General features: G+C 39.9%; 2 protein-coding genes across 2 annotated transcripts; both read right to left on the bottom strand.

Moving 5' to 3' along the window:
* Nucleotides 1-4,048: 4,048 nt before the first annotated feature.
* LOC112264969 (chloride intracellular channel protein 1) lies at nt 4,049-12,618 on the bottom strand. The gene is made up of 7 exons (XM_024441906.2): nt 12,164-12,618; nt 11,778-11,856; nt 10,690-10,799; nt 9,665-9,790; nt 9,239-9,345; nt 7,137-7,318; nt 4,049-6,503 (listed from the first exon to the last, which is right to left on the bottom strand). The coding sequence occupies exons 2-7, from the start codon at nt 11,817-11,819 to the stop codon at nt 6,342-6,344; spliced, it is 729 nt and encodes a 242-aa protein (XP_024297674.1). The 5' UTR covers nt 11,820-11,856; nt 12,164-12,618; the 3' UTR covers nt 4,049-6,341.
* Nucleotides 12,619-13,374: 756 nt separating this feature from the next.
* Nucleotides 13,375-15,548, bottom strand: LOC112264970 (ly-6/neurotoxin-like protein 1). Its single transcript, XM_024441907.2, has 3 exons — nt 15,363-15,548; nt 14,463-14,573; nt 13,375-13,880 (listed from the first exon to the last, which is right to left on the bottom strand). The coding sequence occupies exons 1-3, from the start codon at nt 15,415-15,417 to the stop codon at nt 13,672-13,674; spliced, it is 375 nt and encodes a 124-aa protein (XP_024297675.1). The 5' UTR covers nt 15,418-15,548; the 3' UTR covers nt 13,375-13,671.
* Between the last annotated feature and the right edge of the window lie 3,411 nt (nt 15,549-18,959).

Raw genomic sequence — 18,959 nt, 5'->3', positions numbered from 1 at the left:
GGCAACGGTGAGAGACTTGTTTTTAGAGAGGTGGATTTTTAAAAGTAGAAGTTCAAATTGTTTGGGTACGGACCTGGATAGTAGGACAGAACTCTGCAGGCTATCTTTGCAGTAGATTGCAACACCGCCCCCTTTGGCAGTTCTATCTTGTCTGAAAATGTTGTAGTTTGGAATTAAAATTTCTGAATTTTTGGTGGTCTTCCTAAGCCAGGATTCAGACACAGCTAGAACATCCGGGTTGGCAGAGTGTGCTAAAGCAGTGAATAGAACAGACTTAGGGAGGAGGCTTCTAATGTTAACATGCATGAAACCAAGGCTATTACGGTTACAGAAGTCGTCAAAAGAGAGCGCCTGGGGAATAGGAGTGGAGCTAGGCACTGCAGGGCCTGGATTCACCTCTACATCGCCAGAGGAACATAGGAGGAGTAGAATAAGGGTACGGCTAAAAGCTATGAGAATTGGTCGTCTAGAACGTCTGGAACATAGAGTAAAAGGAGGTTTCTGGGGGCGCTAAAATAGCATCAAGGTATAATGTACAGACAAAGGTATGGTAGTATGTGAATACAGTGGAGGTAAACCTAGGTATTGAGTGATGAAGAGAGAGATATTGAATATGGATATGAATATATATGAATATTAGGGGTTGATTGTAGCTGAAGGATGGGATTAAAAACAAATGCCAAGAGTGTGCAAAACTGTCATCAAGGCAAAGGGTGGCTACTTTGAAGAATCCGAAATATAAAATATATTTCGATTTTGTTTAACACTTTGGTTACTACATGATTCCATGTGTTATTTGATAGTTTTGATGTCTTCATTATTATTATACAATGTAGAAAATAGTAAAAAATAAAGAACCCCTGGAATGAGTAGGTGTGTCCAAACTTTTGACTGGTACTGTATGTTTTTGATTAAAAACAAATGTAATAATGTGTAATGTAAATGTAAAAAAATGAAAAGCTGAAATGTCTTGAGTCAATAGGTTAAGCATTCAACCCCTTTGTTATTGGCATGCCTAAATAAATTCAGGATTAAAAATTAGCTTAATAAGTGGCACGTTGCATGAACTCACTCTGTGTGCAATAATAGTGTTTAAAATGATTTTTGAATGACTACCTCATCTCTGTACCACACACATACAATTATCTATAAAGACCCTCAGTGAAGGAGTGATTTTCAAACACAGATTCAACCACAAAGACCAGGACGTTTTCCAACGCCTCGCAAAGGGCAACTATTGGTAGATGGGTAAAAAAAAAAAAAATTGACATTGAATATCCCTTTGAGAATGGTGAAGTTATTAATTACACTTTAGATGGTGTATCAATACACTCAATGGTTGTCTATCTATGATCAACCATCAATTTGACAGAGCTTGAAGAATTTTGAAAATAATAATTCTTCCACTTTTACAACAGAGTTTTTGTGTAGTTTGTTGACAAAAAAATACAATTAAATCCATTTGAATCCCACTTTGTAACATAAATACTTGTGAATACTTTCTGAAGGCACTGTATCAATTATTAATTTGTAGACAAATTGGATATTGAATTGTTTTTGGTTGTCAACCAAATATCAGCATTTGAAGATGTATCTTCTGCTTTGATAGTACCATCAATGCCACTGACCTAGTCTGGCTTTAATTCCAGTTTAACTACAAATTAATCATTGATATGTTAGATTCACGTCTCCATCTCAACCAAAAACCAAAGAAAAGAATAGGACTAAATCAAATCAAACTTTAAATGCACTTCAAATAATGTTTGATTCAGTCCTATTCTTTAAATTTTGATATTTGGTTGTGTTGTCAAGCAAGCACAATTCTTTATTACTTTTGTAATACAGTAAATCGCCTACATTTAAGGCCATATTGCAAACTGTAACAGTATTTCTTCAACCTCAAAATGAGTAACAAATCCATGGCCACATTTGGAAGTTACTGTAACTATAAATGTCTTCTTATGTAATCAGGAATATATGCAAAGGTCACAGGTTTGTGGAGATCTTCACAATTGCTATAATATTCAGTGCAGAATCTCGAACAGCATTGATCACTTGCACTATGTGCTTATACTGTAATCTCAACTGCAATCCAGGTCATTTGGTTGTGCTATTAGATGAAGCACAGTGATAACACATTAAGTTGTTGTATACACACCAAATATCTGACATTGTATTCCCATTTTCATTTTGTTGTGCTTTTAAATGGTTAAAAGTACAGTGATACATTCAGATGACAACTAAACCAAAAATCAGACATTGTCTTTCTGTTGGAAATTGGTTGCTTTTAGATGGTTGAAAGCATAGTGATAACACACTGGGAATTCAACAAACTTCTTTTTAAGTGCGTAAATAAAGGTTGAAATCGAATTGATCATTGTCTTAACCAAATATTACCCAAATGTGCCCTGTGGGTCATCCCACATGTTGAAGAAACGAAAGTATAAAATAGCTGACATAACAACGCCACCTCCGATGCTAAATATGTTGCAAATGACATCCTCATGGCTGTACTATTCAATAACGTGAATGGCACTTAGGTGATAGTCTTATAAAACCTTACCCTGGAAGACATACAAAATACACGGAATGTACAAAACATTAGGAACACCTTAATATTGAGTTGCACCCCCTTTTGCCCTCAGAATAGCCTCAATTTGTCGGCGCATGGACTCTACAAGGTGTCGAAAGCTTTCCACAGGGATGCTGGCCCATGTTGACTCTAATGCTTCTCACAATTGTTTCAAGATGGCTGGTTGTCCTTTGGATGGTGGACCATTCTTGATACACACGGGAAAGTGGTGAGCATGAAAACCCAGCAGCTTTGCAGTTCTTACATGTATTGAACCATTTTTGTTGTTGTCATTTAGCAGACTCCAGAGCGACTTACAGTTAGTGCATTCATCTTAATAAGATAGATAGGTGGGACAACCACATATCTCAGTCATAGTAAGTACTGTACATTTTCCCTCTAAAGTACACTGTAAAACTTGATTGTTGTTTTGACAGTATTATACAATAAAGCTAACAGTAAAATACAGTTATTTACAGTAAATTGCTGCAAATGGCAATGCACTCTCGGTGATTTTACGCGTAAACAGTAAATGACACCGTAAATTCCAAAGAAACTTTGGCTTAAAGGTCTGAGCAGCCATTTTGATTCCCATGTAAAATAAGCCTTTTGAATGACTAGAACATCACCCAAAATATTTTTTCCAGATAAAAATGCTCAAAATCGGACAAAAATTACTTTTGCTCTCATGTCAAACTACCAGTAAGTCTGAAAAGATACACTGAGTGGACGGGGAGCTAGTAGGCTGAGTGGGCGGGGAACTAGTAGGCTGAGTGGGCGGGGAGCTAGTAGGCTGAGTGGGCGGGGAACTAGTAGGTTGAGTGGGCGGGGAACTAGTAGGCTGAGTGGGCGGGGAGCTAGTAGGCTGAGTGGGCGGGGAGCTAGTAGGCTGAGTGGGCGGGGAACTAGTAGGCTGAGTGGGCGGGGAACTAGTAGGCTGAGTGGACGGGGAACTAGTAGGCTGAGTGGACGGGGAGCTAGTAGACTGAGTGGACGGGGAACTAGTAGGCTGAGTGGGTGGGGAGCTAGTAGGCTGAGTGGACGGGAAACTTACCGTGACACACTTCAAACAGGTCCGCCAGGCACCTACTACCATACCCGTTCAAAGGCACTTACATCTTTTGTCTTGCCCATTCACCCTCTAACCATTCGATATTAAACTGATTATGGCAGAAGGCCACGTATGGCATTAGTCATGTAAACCCCTTACTCTGGTTATCCTAATCGGTGTAAGGTCAAAATCAAAGTAAGCATACGGCGATTAAAACAACTGGTTTTCTGAGCAATCTTTCAAATTATTAGCGGTGTATTTGATCTGAGCATGTGCCAGCACCGGTAGCGCAAGCCTCCATCTTAAACGCGAGTGAAGTGAGTTGTTAAAAACGGAAAGTATGCATCTTATAAATAGCTTTCACACACAAACTTTATGTGTCCGAACTCAGAATATAATAGTCTTCTCAAAAATAACATGGTTACTGTGGTAGATCGTTTATTTTGATTGGCTATTTTCTGCATTTATCAAAAGTCCCATCAGGTAGCCTGACTTCAGATGTGTCCATGTAAACAGGATCATTAGGGAAATTGGTATTCTTGCAAAGCATGTAAACGTTTTAAGCAAACTACTATATTAACCTGACTATCCACAATAATCATATTATTTTGTGCATGTCACAGCACTTCATGTCTCAATTGTCTCCAATCCTTCTTTAACCCGTCTCCTCCCCTTCATCTACACTGATCTGAAGTGGATTTAACAGGTGACATCAATAAGAGATCATGGCTTTCACCTGGATTCACCTGGTCAGTCTATGTCATGGAAAGAGCATGTGTTCCTAATGTTTTGTACACAAAGGTTTTGTACACTCAAATTGGATCAGCTTAAAACAAGGCTGTTCTAAGCTGATCCACTTAAGTCAGTACCATGAGACTGCACCATCTATGAGTCAGTCTGAGCGCTCTATTCAATCTGTATCGCTGAAGATTGCACTATAGAAAGCTCATTTCCGATTGAGCGGCATAGCGTGAATACAATCTCCTTTAAAGCCGGAACATTGCCTTTAAATGTCCATCACGCTGTAACGCTGAACTTGATACGCTGATATGGATTGTATAGAACCCAAACAAATATTTCCAGTTCTTTCCCAGGGGACTGAATTTCAAGTCACTGTAAAATGGAAGATTTCAAAGTGTGCACTACAAAGCACAGGACCCTTCCTTTGGCTCACTAAAGGTTCAAACTCTTTTCTTTTTTCAAGTTTAATTGAATCTTCCATTGTCATTAACCATATCAAAGAGTACAAAGTCACAATCCCGTAGCATTCTCCCCTTGGAGATTTCAGTTTCAATTATCTATGCAAAGAACATCTCAAATTTGTATGAATGTGATGTTTATGGTTTAGTCATGCGAGGAGGTGTGTGCACGTCTGCATTACATCCTGTAGTTTTCCCTCAGATTTACAGTGAATCATGACTGAACTGGCTTGGTGCCTCAAGGCCATACAGAGTCAAGTACTTCCTCAAAAACCTAAAGTTAACATAAAGCAGCGACAATAGCCATATTACTTTGTCTGGAGTAACTCAACTGCTCTGCAGTATGAGCCTCTCACAGTTTTTTTTTTTTATTGTATCAAAAATATAATTCACTTTGAATTACCCCCTGTATATAGCCTCGCAATTGTTGTTTTACTGCCGCTCTTTAATTATTTGTTACTTTATTCTCTTGACTTTTTTTTAAAGGTATTTTCTTAAAACTGCATTGTTGGTGAAGGGCGTATAAGTAAGCATTTCACTGTAAGGTCTACAGACCTGGTGTATTCAGCGCATGTGACAAATACAATTTGATTTGATTCACTAGCAAAAGAGCCTTACAATGGGGACATAAGCTTGATAAACCCTTCACAACGCTACAAGCCGGAGAACGGAGAAGCCGAGATCTGTTGAAATCGTTTTCTGTGTGGATAAATGTGTGCTGAGAAACACCTCTGTATAGTGTGCCCCAATGTACTACAATTGGCCCAAGACCTGCTTTCCCGTTCCCTGAGCCTAACTTCTGACCATTTAGCATGTATAAAATGACTGGTTCAAACTGACCATGTCATCCACCCTGTTAACGGCTGTTTGCCCTGAACAATATATCAACACTGTAATAATATGTTGGTAATAATGTATAATTGTAGACACGCCTATAACTAACCTCTCTCTTTCAGCTGCAGGTAGCAGTTAAACTGGTCTAGGTATGCGTGTCTGTGTGTAATCACAACAGGAACCGTTTTTTTATGGCTTGGCTGAGAGATGGAAACTAATAGAGGGTAATGTGGCAATGTATGCAGTGCAGAATTAATCATAGAGACTGAACAGACCACTATACCTTCAGTAGGATGCAACCATATGTAACCTACTGCCCGTGTATACAACTTTAACTGTGTGTAACTGCCCCTGAATACACAGTATTAATAGTGGATGTGCCACGTGACAAAAAGGGAACCATAAACTATACGCCTCAGAGTTTCACAAACTCTTAAGTGGCCAATGAAAAATGTTCAACTTGATCTTACAGTGATATTGATTTCCTGTTCTCAAGAAAGACTGTTGGAATGGTGTGCGTGTGTCTGAGGGAGTGCCTGTATGTGTGAGTGCATTGGTGTGGGTGTATGCTGCCACATGTACAGTGCCACACGTAGGTAGGTGGGTGTGTCTAGGATATCTGATCAGGTGTGTGTGTATGTGTGTATTTGCTGGTGTGTGTGACTGATGGGATCCCCTTGTCCTCCTACTTAAGTGCTTTAGCCACGGCTGAGTAGGCGATGTGTATCTCTGTGTCGTTGGGGCAGGTAGAGGAGAATTCCTCGTGGGCGTACGCAGCATCCAGGTACCGCCACAGGTTGGAGAGAGACTTGGGGATGGAGAAAGTGCGATACTTCAGACACACCACCTTCGGGTTGGACAGAGAGACAGGGAAAAAGAGAAGAAGAAAGGGAGAGTTATTTCCCCCATTGCACATCATCCTGTAAAAATAGTTTTTATTCATACATCTCTACATGCATAGTTCTAATGGTGCTTATAGTGTTCATAGTGTAATCTGTACTTTCTGGCTTTTAGCTTCAGTGTGTAAATTCTGCGTCAATATATTTAGTCTGTATATTCTGCTTATTGTCTGTCTGTATATTCTGTTTATTGTGGCAGCACCATTTCACTGAGTCAATTCTTGTACATGCAAATGTATTTGGTGAATAAAAGTGATTCTGAATACACGTGGCCACTGAATAACCAAACAAAAAGTAACATACAAAAACGCTAAGACAAGAAAGGTAACCGTTATAGCCAATAAATATAATTGTGCGTTTGTAGTCCAAACAATAATGATCAAAAGAGCCCATTGGATCTGCCTGAACACTAATGCTAATATGTGAATATGTCCTTGTGATCTTACTTTGCAGTTTTCACTGAAGTTATTACTGTACATGTGGGAACATTTAGCAAACAAGTGGTCCACCAACCTCAATTAATACTGATTTGATTATAGACCTCACGCTAGGCCACAAGCAGGGCTTAAACAAAGGATTACCTTGACAATGTTCAGCTTGGGAAGCAAGTTGCAGTCGGCCAGAGTGAGGACCTGCCCATCCAGGAAGGGACGGGAGGAGGAAGTGACATCATCAGCGCTATTCTCGTCAATCTCGTCAGGAAGTGGGGAGCCAAGGTATTCGTCTAGCTTATTCAGGGCCTTGAGCAAGCCTTTCTCTAGGTCTGACCATGCAGAGAACACACAAAGTACAACACATGGATTAAGACTGAAACGCGTACATAAACTGTAGTACGAACAAAGGTAAAGCTCCTCAGTAGTATCAAGCAAGCAAAGCCTTCATTGAGCTCCCTGTGATTAGACTGAAACAAGCCTCTGAAAGAAGGAATTGAATGTGCTGCACCATGAAACAATATGACTCATAGAAATATAATTACTATTCTATATATATGGTGCATCCGGAAAGTATTCAGACATACCCGTGGTATACGGCCTGATATACCACGGCTGTCAGCCAATCAGCATTCATGGGTGAACAACCCAGTTTATAAATTAAAAATATTCCTCATCAATCTAAAAACAATACCCCATAATGACCAAGCAAAAACAGGTTTATATAAATATTTGCAAATGTATTAAAAATAAAAAACAGAAATACCTTATTTACGTAAGTATTCAGACCCTATGAGACTCAAAATTGAGCTCAGGTGCATCCTGTTTTCAATGATCATCCTTGAGATGGTTCTACAACTTGATTGGCGTCCACCTGTGGGAAATTCAATTTTTTGGACATGATTTGGAAAGGCACACACCTGTCTTTATGAGGTCCCACAGTTGACAGTGCATGTCAGAACAAAAACCAAGTCATGAAGTCGAAGGAATTGTCCATAGAGCTCCGAGACAAGATTATGTCGAGGCACAGATCTGGGGAAGGGTACCAAATAATTTCTGCAGCATTGATGAAAACCTGCTCCAGAGCGCTCAGGACCTCAGACTGGGGCGAAGGTTCACCTTACAACAGGACAATGACCCTAAGCATTACAGCCAAGACAATCGAGGAGTGGCTTCGGGACAAGTCTCTGCATGTCCTTGAGTGACCCAGCCAGAGCCCGGACTTGAACCCAATCGAACATGTCTGGAGAGACCTGAAAATAGCTGTTCAGCAACGCTTACCATTCAACCTCACAGTTTTGAGAGGATATGCAGAGAATGGGAGAAACTCCCCAAATACAGGTGTGCCAAGCTTGTAGCGTCATACCCAAGAAGACTTGAGGCTGATATCGCTGCCAAAGGTGCTTCAACAAAGTCCTGAGTAAAGAGTCTGAATACTTATGTGAATGGAATACTTACGTTTTTCACGTTCCTAAAAACCTGTTTTTGCTTTGTCATTATGGGGTATTGTGTGTAGATTGATGAGGGGGAAAAAACAATTGAATACCTTTTAGAATAAGGCAGTAACGTAACAAAATGTGGAAAAAGTCAAGGGGTCTGAATACTGTCCAAATGCCCTGTATGCTAATATCATTACAACATTATTTGAACCAAAACAAAATACATAGTTTAAAGGATTTGAGGCACAGTTGTAAATTGTTGAACTAGAGTCATTTAAAATGTCCTTTTGAATCTTTGCACATGACAATTGCTTATCTGAGTAGAGCGTGAAAGAGCTGCTAAAAATACAAGACAACATGCGACTGCTTTGTGAAGAGACGCCAATCTCAGAGACGCCAAGCTCAGAGCATAATGCCATTACCACAGACATTCCCTGCTGTTTTGGAAAACAGAGACAGATTGTGGGAGCTTCTTGCAGGTGCTTGTGATGATACCAGTATGGCAATATTTTTTCCATGGAAAAAATGAAAACACAAAGCAGGCCAAACTCTTTGGTCATTTAAAAACCTGATGTACAGTATATAAAATATTGTATGCTATAGCTTGGGAAACAAATCAATGTGACTCTCGGTGACAACATAATGATGTTTGTTTACAATATTAGGGTTCCTAAAGAAGTTACATCTGTTTTGTTTCCTTGCCACAATCGTGGTACTGGTATCGTCCCGGCCCTAGTGCTTGCTAGCATGCAACAATGTTGTTGTACATGAAGGGTCGGGCTCAGTTCATCCTGATTTGTCATTGTCACTCACTGTCATTGAGCTGGGGGTTTGAATTCTTGATGTAGGCTGAGAACTTGGAGAACACGTCTAGGCCGGCTGTGTTAGACTCAGGGTTCCTGGAAGCCAGGCGGGGGTATCTGTGGGAGGGGGTTGGGGAGGCATAAAACATGTCAGTCAGTGAGGTATCATGAGGAAAACATATTGTCTTCCGAGAGGAACATAAATACGAATGTTAAAATTAGAAAGTATCAAAAGCCTTCATGCATGTACATAAACGATCAACATACTCTACAGAGGCAAACAACAGATACAAATGATTCTTCAACACAACAATGGCAGATGTAACATAGACCTGGAAGGGTATGAAACTTTGCTTGATACAAATTAGCAACATAACTGACTGATGGTATGATCAGAGGATGGATAGAAGGATAAAATTATGGAAGGAGTGATTACTTTGGAGGGGACAGGTTCTCCTCCAGGAACTCTTCTATCTTGTTGGTGTCGGTTTTCACCTCCGTCCCGTAGAGCAGGAAAGGGGGCTGAGCACCAGGGGCCAGGTCCTTAAGGATCTCTGGTTTCCTATCAAGAGACAGAAAATGACAGAGGAACAAACAGGAATGCTCTTTAATTATTTGTTACTTTTGTTTCTTATTTTCTTGTATTTTTCTTAAAACTGCATTGTCGGTTAAGGTCTTGTAAGTAAGCATTTCACTGTAAGGTCTACTACACCTGTTGTATTCGGCGTTTGTGACAAATCAAATTTGATTTGCAACAATGACAGAATTACAGGGAGTGAGAAAGAGGTAGAAGGTAGAGACATATGAGCGTATGTGAATGTGAAAAATGAATACGTTTGTGACAAAAAAAAAAGATTTAAGTCTTACTATGCTGAACAAAAATATAAAACACAACATGCAACAATGACAAAGATTTTACTGAGTTACAGTTCATATAAGGAAATCAGTCAAATGAAATAAATTCATTAGGCCCTAATCTATGGATTTCACATGACTGGGCAGCGGTGCAGCCACCCCCTGGGGAGCCAGGCCCATCCAATCAGAATGAGTTTTTCCCCACAAAAGGGTTTTATTGCAGTCAGAAATACTCCTCAGCCCCCCGTCACAAGGTGCACCTGTGTAATGATCATGTTGTTCAATCAGCTTCTTGATATGCCACACCAGTCAGGTGGATGGATTATATCGGCAAAGGAGAAATGCTCATTAATAGGGATTTAAACAAATTTGTGCATCAAATTTTAAAGAAAATGAGCTTTTTGTGCGTATGGACCATTCCCCGATTTTTTATTTCAGCTCATGAAACATGGGACCAACATGTTACATGTTGCGTTTATACTTTTGTTCAGTGTATAATGGGTACATGGGAACAAGACGGTGTATAAAGACAGATAGTAGCTTAGACATGTGCAAATGTAATATAAATGTATATGTAATATAAATACAGATTGATAGGTATTAGACCTCTTCATGTCCACGGTGGTGACGTTGAAAGTGACTCCTTTGAGCCACAGCACCATGAAGAGGCGCTGGGAGAATGGACAGTTGCCAATGCTCTGGCCATCACTGCCTGCCTAGAATGGGGTAGAAGTCCTTATATTATGGTCATTCTTCATCATATAATACAGAAGATCGATAGGGGAAGTCAAACAGGGAACACATGGTTTTAGATGAATTCTAAACATAAATATGGGCAACACTATAAAGTTGCCTACATAAGCAAAATCATTTTGAAATGTACATAGCTTAGATGTAACATGTAAGGTGAGTGAGAATGGAATTGACAATAATGTGTGTAGTTCAAATGTTTTCATAGAAGGAATTAAACGGTTTTACTCAAATATACAATGCAATGTGTGAAAGAGTAGGGACTGTGGGTCTCTTGAAATTAGAATGGTGGGGAAATGGACAAGTCAGTATTTTAAGCTGCTACCACAAGAACATCTTTTATACATGAACAACAACAAAAAGTTACACATCTACATATTCACACAGAGAAATCATTATAGGCCATGAAGGACCATGAGAGCAGGAAGAACTATTTTTTATATTGGATCATTTCCTCCGAATGACCACACCCCTGTGCTGCTCTGGCCAGTTGACTAAATATAGATTAAGGAGCCTATATGGCATATGTATGATCTTAACGTACATTTAATAAGATGAGTACATTTTCTGGCCATTCAACTGAAGTGCCAAATGGAGTGCAGCAATAGGCATAGCTTCTGTTAATAAATAGCCTAATGTAATTCCATCTTATTAAATATAGGCTATTGCCAACTATGAAAGCCATTAGGCCTTCTCTAGGCATTCAGTCTTTGAACAAATTCCTCGAAGGACCAGTGACAATAGTTGACTTTACTCACCGATAGGTAATCTTGTTTTTAGAAATGCTTGGGCCATTATGATGTTTCAGTAAAATAGATGACACTGCAGGCTACCACATAGTGACATGTTGATAGCGTAATGTAATGGCGCATTGTTTACAAAGTAACTTGTCCAAGATATGATTATGCATGTCAGAGCAGAATGGATTGGATGATGTCGCTTACCTTCACAAAAAGTTCAACTTGAAGTCTATTTTCGTCACTCATCTTTTTGTTTCAAGTGTTGCCGCTGGAACTGGGAGACCTAAAGGTGACACAGAGCAGTTTAGTTTTGGGAGGGGAAACAACTGTCAATGTGCAGTATTACACACATTTTTTGATAGGCCTATTAGGTTCATTTCAATAATACACAAAAACCCGATGTCGACCAAGAGCTTGACCGCACCATCTGCTATGACAAGACATATTCTATAGTTTATATAAACGAATACAAAACAAACATCAGAACATAAGGTCCTACTGTAAACCGTTATGACTTAATAGCAACCTTCCAAGATATTTGGTTGAGTGAGAATGTAGTCTAAATTGTAACAAATATATGATTTCCTTACCTCGCTCACGTTCTGTGTGGGACTTGCAGTAAACGTCTTGTCAGTTTCCCCTCCCTCTGTGTCGCTCGCTACACACTCATTCCTCCATTTCCTGATGGTGGAAGCCAACACTCAACTAGCAACGAGTGATGTTAACCTAGCCGACTCAACTCCACCGATTGTGTGTGTACGTGAGAGAGACGTGGAAAAGAGAGGGGCGAAGAAGGGAAGGTGGAATTACATGTTCCCAACTATTCCGTTAGTCTATAGTAGGTCATCTATGCAATTTGGGTTATGAAATAAAAAAAGAAGCCTACACAACGTGGAAGGAATTGCACCTGTACTAGCCCAAAGACCGGCAGACCGCGATATTAAGTGGTTTCATCTTGTTAATGCAGCCTACTGTACATGAAGATATTTAAACGTCGGTTGTCTGCTCATCGGGTCAGGCACTCAAGCGTCAGTGATAAGCTTATGTAACAGACCTTTGAAGGTGTTGTGTGACACTTAATCAGGTGTTCGTTCTGGTGTATTATTTTTCTGAAATGTGTCATTATGTAGGTAGACAATTATCTATATATTTTAATATTTGACTAATTCCATTTCCTGGAATATTGTGATATCATGACAATTAGGTGGGTTTATTCATGTTTATATGCTCTGCGCCAGAAGGGTATAAAACACAAGCTACTATAAATAATACCATTGTTATTACATGATGTGTACATAAAATTACATGCATCAGGGGAAACAGATGCTGTGTTTAAATATTGCCTTTGGGATCAATGAGAGGTGCTTATATATATTGACGTGCTTATATTGAAATATGCATATGTAGGTGTTTGGTGTGGTAGAACCACACTGAATCTGAAATCAAACCCACCAGGCTAACGTAGGCTAATGTGAATAGACACCCAAATGATGCACACTGACACTAGCTTGATGTCCACACACTGGCTCAACCCTTACCTGAGCCATAGCCTAACCCTAACCCTAGATGTATAAGTTTGTCTTGAATTTATTTGACCATTTACTCAGTTACAGTTTCTTATGTTTGACAGATTGGCAGCCTCCTAACTAAAGCAGTATTTGTTCAACTTATTATCATGCAAACATCCATTATTGTTTCAGAATTTTGTCCAAACAGTACATTCTCAATTAAAATGTCTGAATATAAAAGTGTAGAGGACATTATTGTGTCAACAATGAAAAACAGCACCTTTTTTCCCCCGTTTTGTGACACAACTTAATTCCTTTATTATTCAGAATAATATTACAGTATTGGTATATGTGTTCTGTAGAGTAGTGTAAAGGCACTTTAAGTTGTTGCGTATCATAGTTGCAAGTATTATTCAGTTGATAAATGTTATTAAAGTAGATGAGGAGTTTAAGAAAAATTCTGAGCTCACTGTGCCAAACCTAGTTAATAGAGGATGGAGACAAAGTAGTCTGAAACCTGTTTAAACAGTGTGAACAGAAGTGTAACAGGTTTAAACAATACTGTGAACAGAAGTCATTGTTTGTCCAGTCTAAACACCCCAGGCCATCAGGGCGGCGCTGAGTGCCACAGTCACAGAGACCTGGACGGAGCTGGCCCCGTTACACAGGTCTGTCTGGCAGCATGAGGAGCTGCTCGTGACACCAGCACTAAAGATGGTTGCAGTGATGGTCTTGCCACACAGGTCTGAGTCCAGACAACCACGGGTGTGGAGTGTCAGAAACCCAGTGGAATTGAATTCTAGATGGAATGAGATTTAGAACAAAACATTAGGAAAACATGCTCTTTCCATGACACAGACTGACCTGGTGAATCCAGATGAAGGCTATGATCCCTTATTCAGGTCATTTGTTAAATCCACTTCAATCAGTATAGATGAAGGGGAGGACTCAATTGCACTGATACAATTGAGACATGGATTGCGTATGTGTGCCATTTAGAGGGCAAGACAAAAGATTTCAGTGCCTTTTAACAGGGTATGATAGTAGGTGCCAGGCACGCTAGTTTGAGTGTGTCAAGAAATGCAATGCTGCTGTATTTTTCATGCTCAACAGTTTGCTGTGTGTATCAAGAATGATCTACCACCCAAAGGACATCCAGCCAACTTGACACAATTGTGGGAAGCATTAGAGTCAACATGGGCCAGCATCCCTTTGGAAAGCTTTCGACACCTTATAGAGTCCATGCCCGGAAGAATTGAGGCTGTCCTGAGTGCAAAAGTGGGTGCAACTCAATATTATGAAGGTGTCCCTAATGTTTTGTACACTCAGTGAATGCTAATTCATTGCATATTCACAAGTCTTTGTGTACAGGTTTCCTTACTTGCTTCTCCGGTGAAGCAGTTGAGAGTGGAGTTGTCACACACCATGTTTTTGGGAAAGAAACATGTCCCAAAGATCCCCACACTGCACTGCTTACAGGTCAAGCACTGAGCTGTGGAACATGGTGGAGAGGCCAGAGAAGTGGATGAATCATGTGCAGTTCAACACAATACAATACGACACAAACAATGATACAGTAGGTAGATAGGAGCACGCCCAATTTTTCAGTTTTTGATTTGTTAAAAAAGTTTGAAATATCCAATAAATGTCGTTCCACTTCATGATTGTGTCCCACTTGTTGTTTATTCTTCACAAAAAAATACAGTTTTATATCTTTATGTTTGAAGCCTGAATTGTGGCAAAAGGTCGCAAAGTTCAAGGGGGCCGAATACTTTCACAAGGCACTGTATATATATGAAAATGAATGGTTGATTGTATACTGTGTAAATTGATGTTGTACACACAATGCAGCCCTGAAACTAGAAGTGTGTTTAGTGGCTTCTCTTATCTACAAGTTTGCCAGTAAAATGTGGTTCAGTCATTACAATAGAGTCAATATCCTCTTATTATTGAAGGTACTGCTACCACAGGAGACTAAACTTGTCATACAGTTTAAGAATGGCCTCGGTACCCATGGAAAATACGCATCATTATTACTGGTAATCAGACTAAAACAATAGAAAGCACTCTCAGGTTCTTCAAACTCCTTTGTTGTGTACAGAATATGTGACATGCATCCCATGGATGTCTACCATCATATCATATTACAATTTTATAGCCTTAGAAAATAAAAGCACCTCGTACAGAATTTGCAAAAAACCTGAACTAATCAAATCACAACCTATTAGTGTATCTGTCTTTGAATATTGTCATAGGAACAGAAGAAGCTGATATGACTTACCCACTGCTATGAAGACCACCAGGACAGTCAGCACAATCAAAATATTTCTCTTCATCTTCTTGCAGGAGGGTAGTGTTTGTTGTTGTCAATAGGAGGCCTAATCGCGGAATCTATTCACTTTATAGAGACGGGAAAGAACACTAATCAAATGAATGGGGAAACATCCAGTTTCCTGCTAAAGGTGTGATGCAGATGGAGACTAGAATGAAGTATAGCAGGTTTTATTGTCTTCCATGAGGGTGCTGAGAGGACATTTGTCTGAAAAGAGGTCTGGAATGCAGACAGTATCTTATCATTTACATCACATTGAAATGCTCAGTCAAAAAGTTAAGTTGGCGTCTTGATTCTAATTATTTGTTCCAGCCTTTCACACACACGCAAAAATACACCATGTAGTGTCTCGTAGTAGCAAATATTTTCGAAAGTGTATTCAGTATGATTATGTATTGCACATAGAATACATAGAAAGGTTATCTCTATAAAAGAGCAACATGCTCAATGGGGAAACTCACTACGTATGATAATGGTCAATAGTGACTCTGACGTGTTCCAAATGTGAATGCAGTAAAGTACACACATTGATTAACTGTTCATACCGATGCTGCAGTAGGATGTTGAGTATTCTAGGCCCTAGAAGTAAAACCAGTTTGAATTGGTACTTGGAACTAAAGTTTAGAGCGAAACTAGCCTGAATAAACATTGTAGTCTTTTCCAGAATAAACCATTTTCAATACGTTGTGTATCTAAGAACTACAACCGACAATAACATCATTCAATGGAAACCTATGGAGGAGGTGTCCTTATTGTGAATAGTTTGTCGAGGCGAAGGCCAGATGGCCACCAGGGTGGCACCAGGGGCCACGGTGAGAGTTAGTTGGATGGCTCCGGCAGCCTGCCAAGTTGCTCGGGTTGGTGCTGCAGCAGGTTTGTGAGATGGTGTAGCCGGCTCCTAGATGCTAGCAGTGAATGTGGTGTTACAGGAAGCTGTGGCCATGCAGCCCTTGCACGTGATGTTCAGGATGCTACTGATTTTGAACAATAAATGAAGAAGGAATAAAGCAGGAGCTATTGTAAATACAGGTATTTTTTGTTTGGCTAGCACTTTATTTAACAGTACACAAATTGCTAGGTTAACTGAGAAATGACACAGTAATTATCAAAAAATTACACTTAAATAAGCTAAGAATGACTTTTCTTATTTTTATTGTAGCTTTCTACTCGGATGAAACCACAGGGTCAGTACCTGCTTGTCCGCTCTAGCAGTTGGGCTCTGAGGTGCTACATGTTGTATTTGTACCAAACAGACAAAGACTGGCGATCCTCACAGAACATGTGTTACGATGCAGAGACTCTGCTGTGAGATGGATGGAGAGAAAGATGGTGAGAAGGAGAACAAAAGGAGAGAAACAAATAAGATTGCTGTCATCATGACACTATTATGTACAATCACTAGTAACGGTAATCAAAAATTGCTAAAAGGTTTTAAAAACAATTCTAATGAATCCAACAGCTGGACAATGGATGAAGATACTCCAAACTGTATATATATATTTTTAAATCAGATATTGACTGAATTATAGCACATAAAACATTTATCTGGCACAGACAAAATAATGGAGTTCAGGGATTTGGGTTTATTGTTTTATTTTTGTTTTAAATTTAACTTTTTTTATTTCTTAGAATGCACTCATACATACATTTTCTAACGGTATCATGTATTTTATTTTGTGTTAAAATAAAGTTAGATGTGCCTCATTTGCATAAATACACAGGGTTATTTTGCATATATTAATACATATTAATACATAAAGGGGTGGAACAGGGCTGCAACCACCAAAAACATGTTCATTGTAATGGCTGGAATGGAATAAATGGAACGCTATCAAACAAATAAGGAAACCATGTTTGACACCGTTCCAATAATTCCATTCCAGCCATTACAATGAGCCCGTCCTCCTATAGCTCCTCCCACCATCTCCACTAATCTATGCCTACCTGCACTCACCAGCGCTGTCTAGTCTGCCTCATTAATTACTGTTGTTGTCACGTTCTGTCGCATAATTCAACAGGTGTGTCAATAGCAGGATAGTTTCAGATTAAAAATCAATAGACTTGGCTCTAAATAACACCTATCTATACATACTTTACATTGTTTGCGAGATCAGACATAGTATTCCTATAATCCAAATGTTCAATTTCGGAAGTTGCTTTCATTTCAGAGCATCATTTGTAAACATTTCAACTGCATTCAATTATTACTTTTTTTCAATTCTACAAAAAATGCACACCCATCAAAATTATGTCTTTCTTCTCTTTCTTGTGACGTACAGTGCCTTCGGAAAGTATTCAGACCCCTTTACCCTTTCCACAGTTTGTTACATTACAGCCTTTTTCTAAAATGGATAAAATATTTTTTTAAATCAGCAATCTATACACAATTCCCCATAATGACAAAGCGAAAACAGGTTTTTAGAAATTGTTGCATATTTAGTAAAATTAAAAACAGAAATACCTTATTTACATAAGTATTCAGACCCTTTGTTATGAGACTCGAAATTGAGCTCAGGTGCATCCTGTTTCCATTGATCATCCTTGAGATATTTCTACAACTTGATTGGAGTCCACCTGTGGTAAATTCAATTGATTGGACATGATTTGGAAAGGCACACACCTGTCTATATAAGGTCCCACAGTTGACTGTGCATGTCAGAGCAAAAACCAAGCCATGAGGTCAAAGGAATTGTCCGCAGAGCTCTGAGACAGGATTGTGTTGATGCACATATCTGGGGAAGGTTACCAAAACGTATCGGCAGCATTGAAGGTCCCCAAGTACACAGTGGCCTCCATCATTCTTAAATTAAAGAAGTTTGGAACCACCAAGACTCTTCCTAGAGCTGACCGCCCGGCCAAACTGACCATTCTGGGGAGAAGGGCCTTGGTCAGGGAGGTGATCCTGATGGTCACTCTGACAGAGCTCTAGAGTTCCTCTGTGGAGATGGGAGAACCTTCCAGCAGGACAACTACCTCTGCAGCACTCCACCAATCAGGCCTTTATGGTAGAGTGGCCAGACGGTAGAGTGGCCACTCCTCAGTACAAGGCACATGACAGCCCGCTTGGAGTATGCCAAAAGGCACCTAAAGACTCTCAGAAACAAGATTCTCTGGTCTGATGAGACCAAGATTGAACTTTTTGGCCTGAATTCCAAGCGTCACGTCTGAAGGAAACCTGGCACCATCCCTATGGTGAAGCATTGTGGTGGCAGCATCATGCTGTGGGGATGTTTTTAGCGGCAGGGACTGGGATACTAGTCAGGACAGAGGCAAATATGAACGGAGCAAAGTACAGAGAGATCCTTGAAGAAAACCTGCTCCAGAGTGCTCAGGACCTCAGACTGGGGCGAAGGTTCACCTGGCTTCGTGACAATGCTCTGAATGTCCTTGAGTGTCCCAGACAAAGCCTGGACTTGAACCCGATCGAAAATAGCTGTGCGGCGACATTCCCCGTCCAACCTGATAGAGCTTGAGAGGATCTGCAAAGAAGAATGGGAGAAACTCCCCAAATGCAGGTGTGCCAAGCTTCTAGCATCATACCCAAGA

Source organism: Oncorhynchus tshawytscha, linkage group LG13, assembly GCF_018296145.1.
Source record: "Oncorhynchus tshawytscha isolate Ot180627B linkage group LG13, Otsh_v2.0, whole genome shotgun sequence".
NCBI lineage: Eukaryota > Metazoa > Chordata > Actinopteri > Salmoniformes > Salmonidae > Oncorhynchus > Oncorhynchus tshawytscha.
This window is presented reverse-complemented; position numbering and strand designations above follow the sequence as displayed.

Bases quoted from the DNA above. Each gene is read 5' to 3' on its own strand.
- LOC112264969 (XM_024441906.2), bottom strand. From the start codon at position 11,819: ATGAGTGACGAAAATAGACTTCAAGTTGAACTTTTTGTGAAG. The intron at 7,319-9,238 runs GTGAGTGACAAT...CTGCATGGTCAG, and splicing joins AAACCCCCAGCTCAATGACA to ACCTAGAGAAAGGCTTGCTC. The intron at 6,504-7,136 runs GTAATCCTTTGT...TCCAACCCGAAG, and splicing joins CCAAGCTGAACATTGTCAAG to GTGGTGTGTCTGAAGTATCG.
- LOC112264970 (XM_024441907.2), bottom strand. From the start codon at position 15,417: ATGAAGAGAAATATTTTGATTGTGCTGACTGTCCTGGTGGTCTTCATA. The intron at 14,574-15,362 runs GTAAGTCATATC...CATGTTCCACAG, and splicing joins GGTGGTCTTCATAGCAGTGG to CTCAGTGCTTGACCTGTAAG. The intron at 13,881-14,462 runs GTAAGGAAACCT...CATTCCATCTAG, and splicing joins CTGCTTCACCGGAGAAGCAA to AATTCAATTCCACTGGGTTT.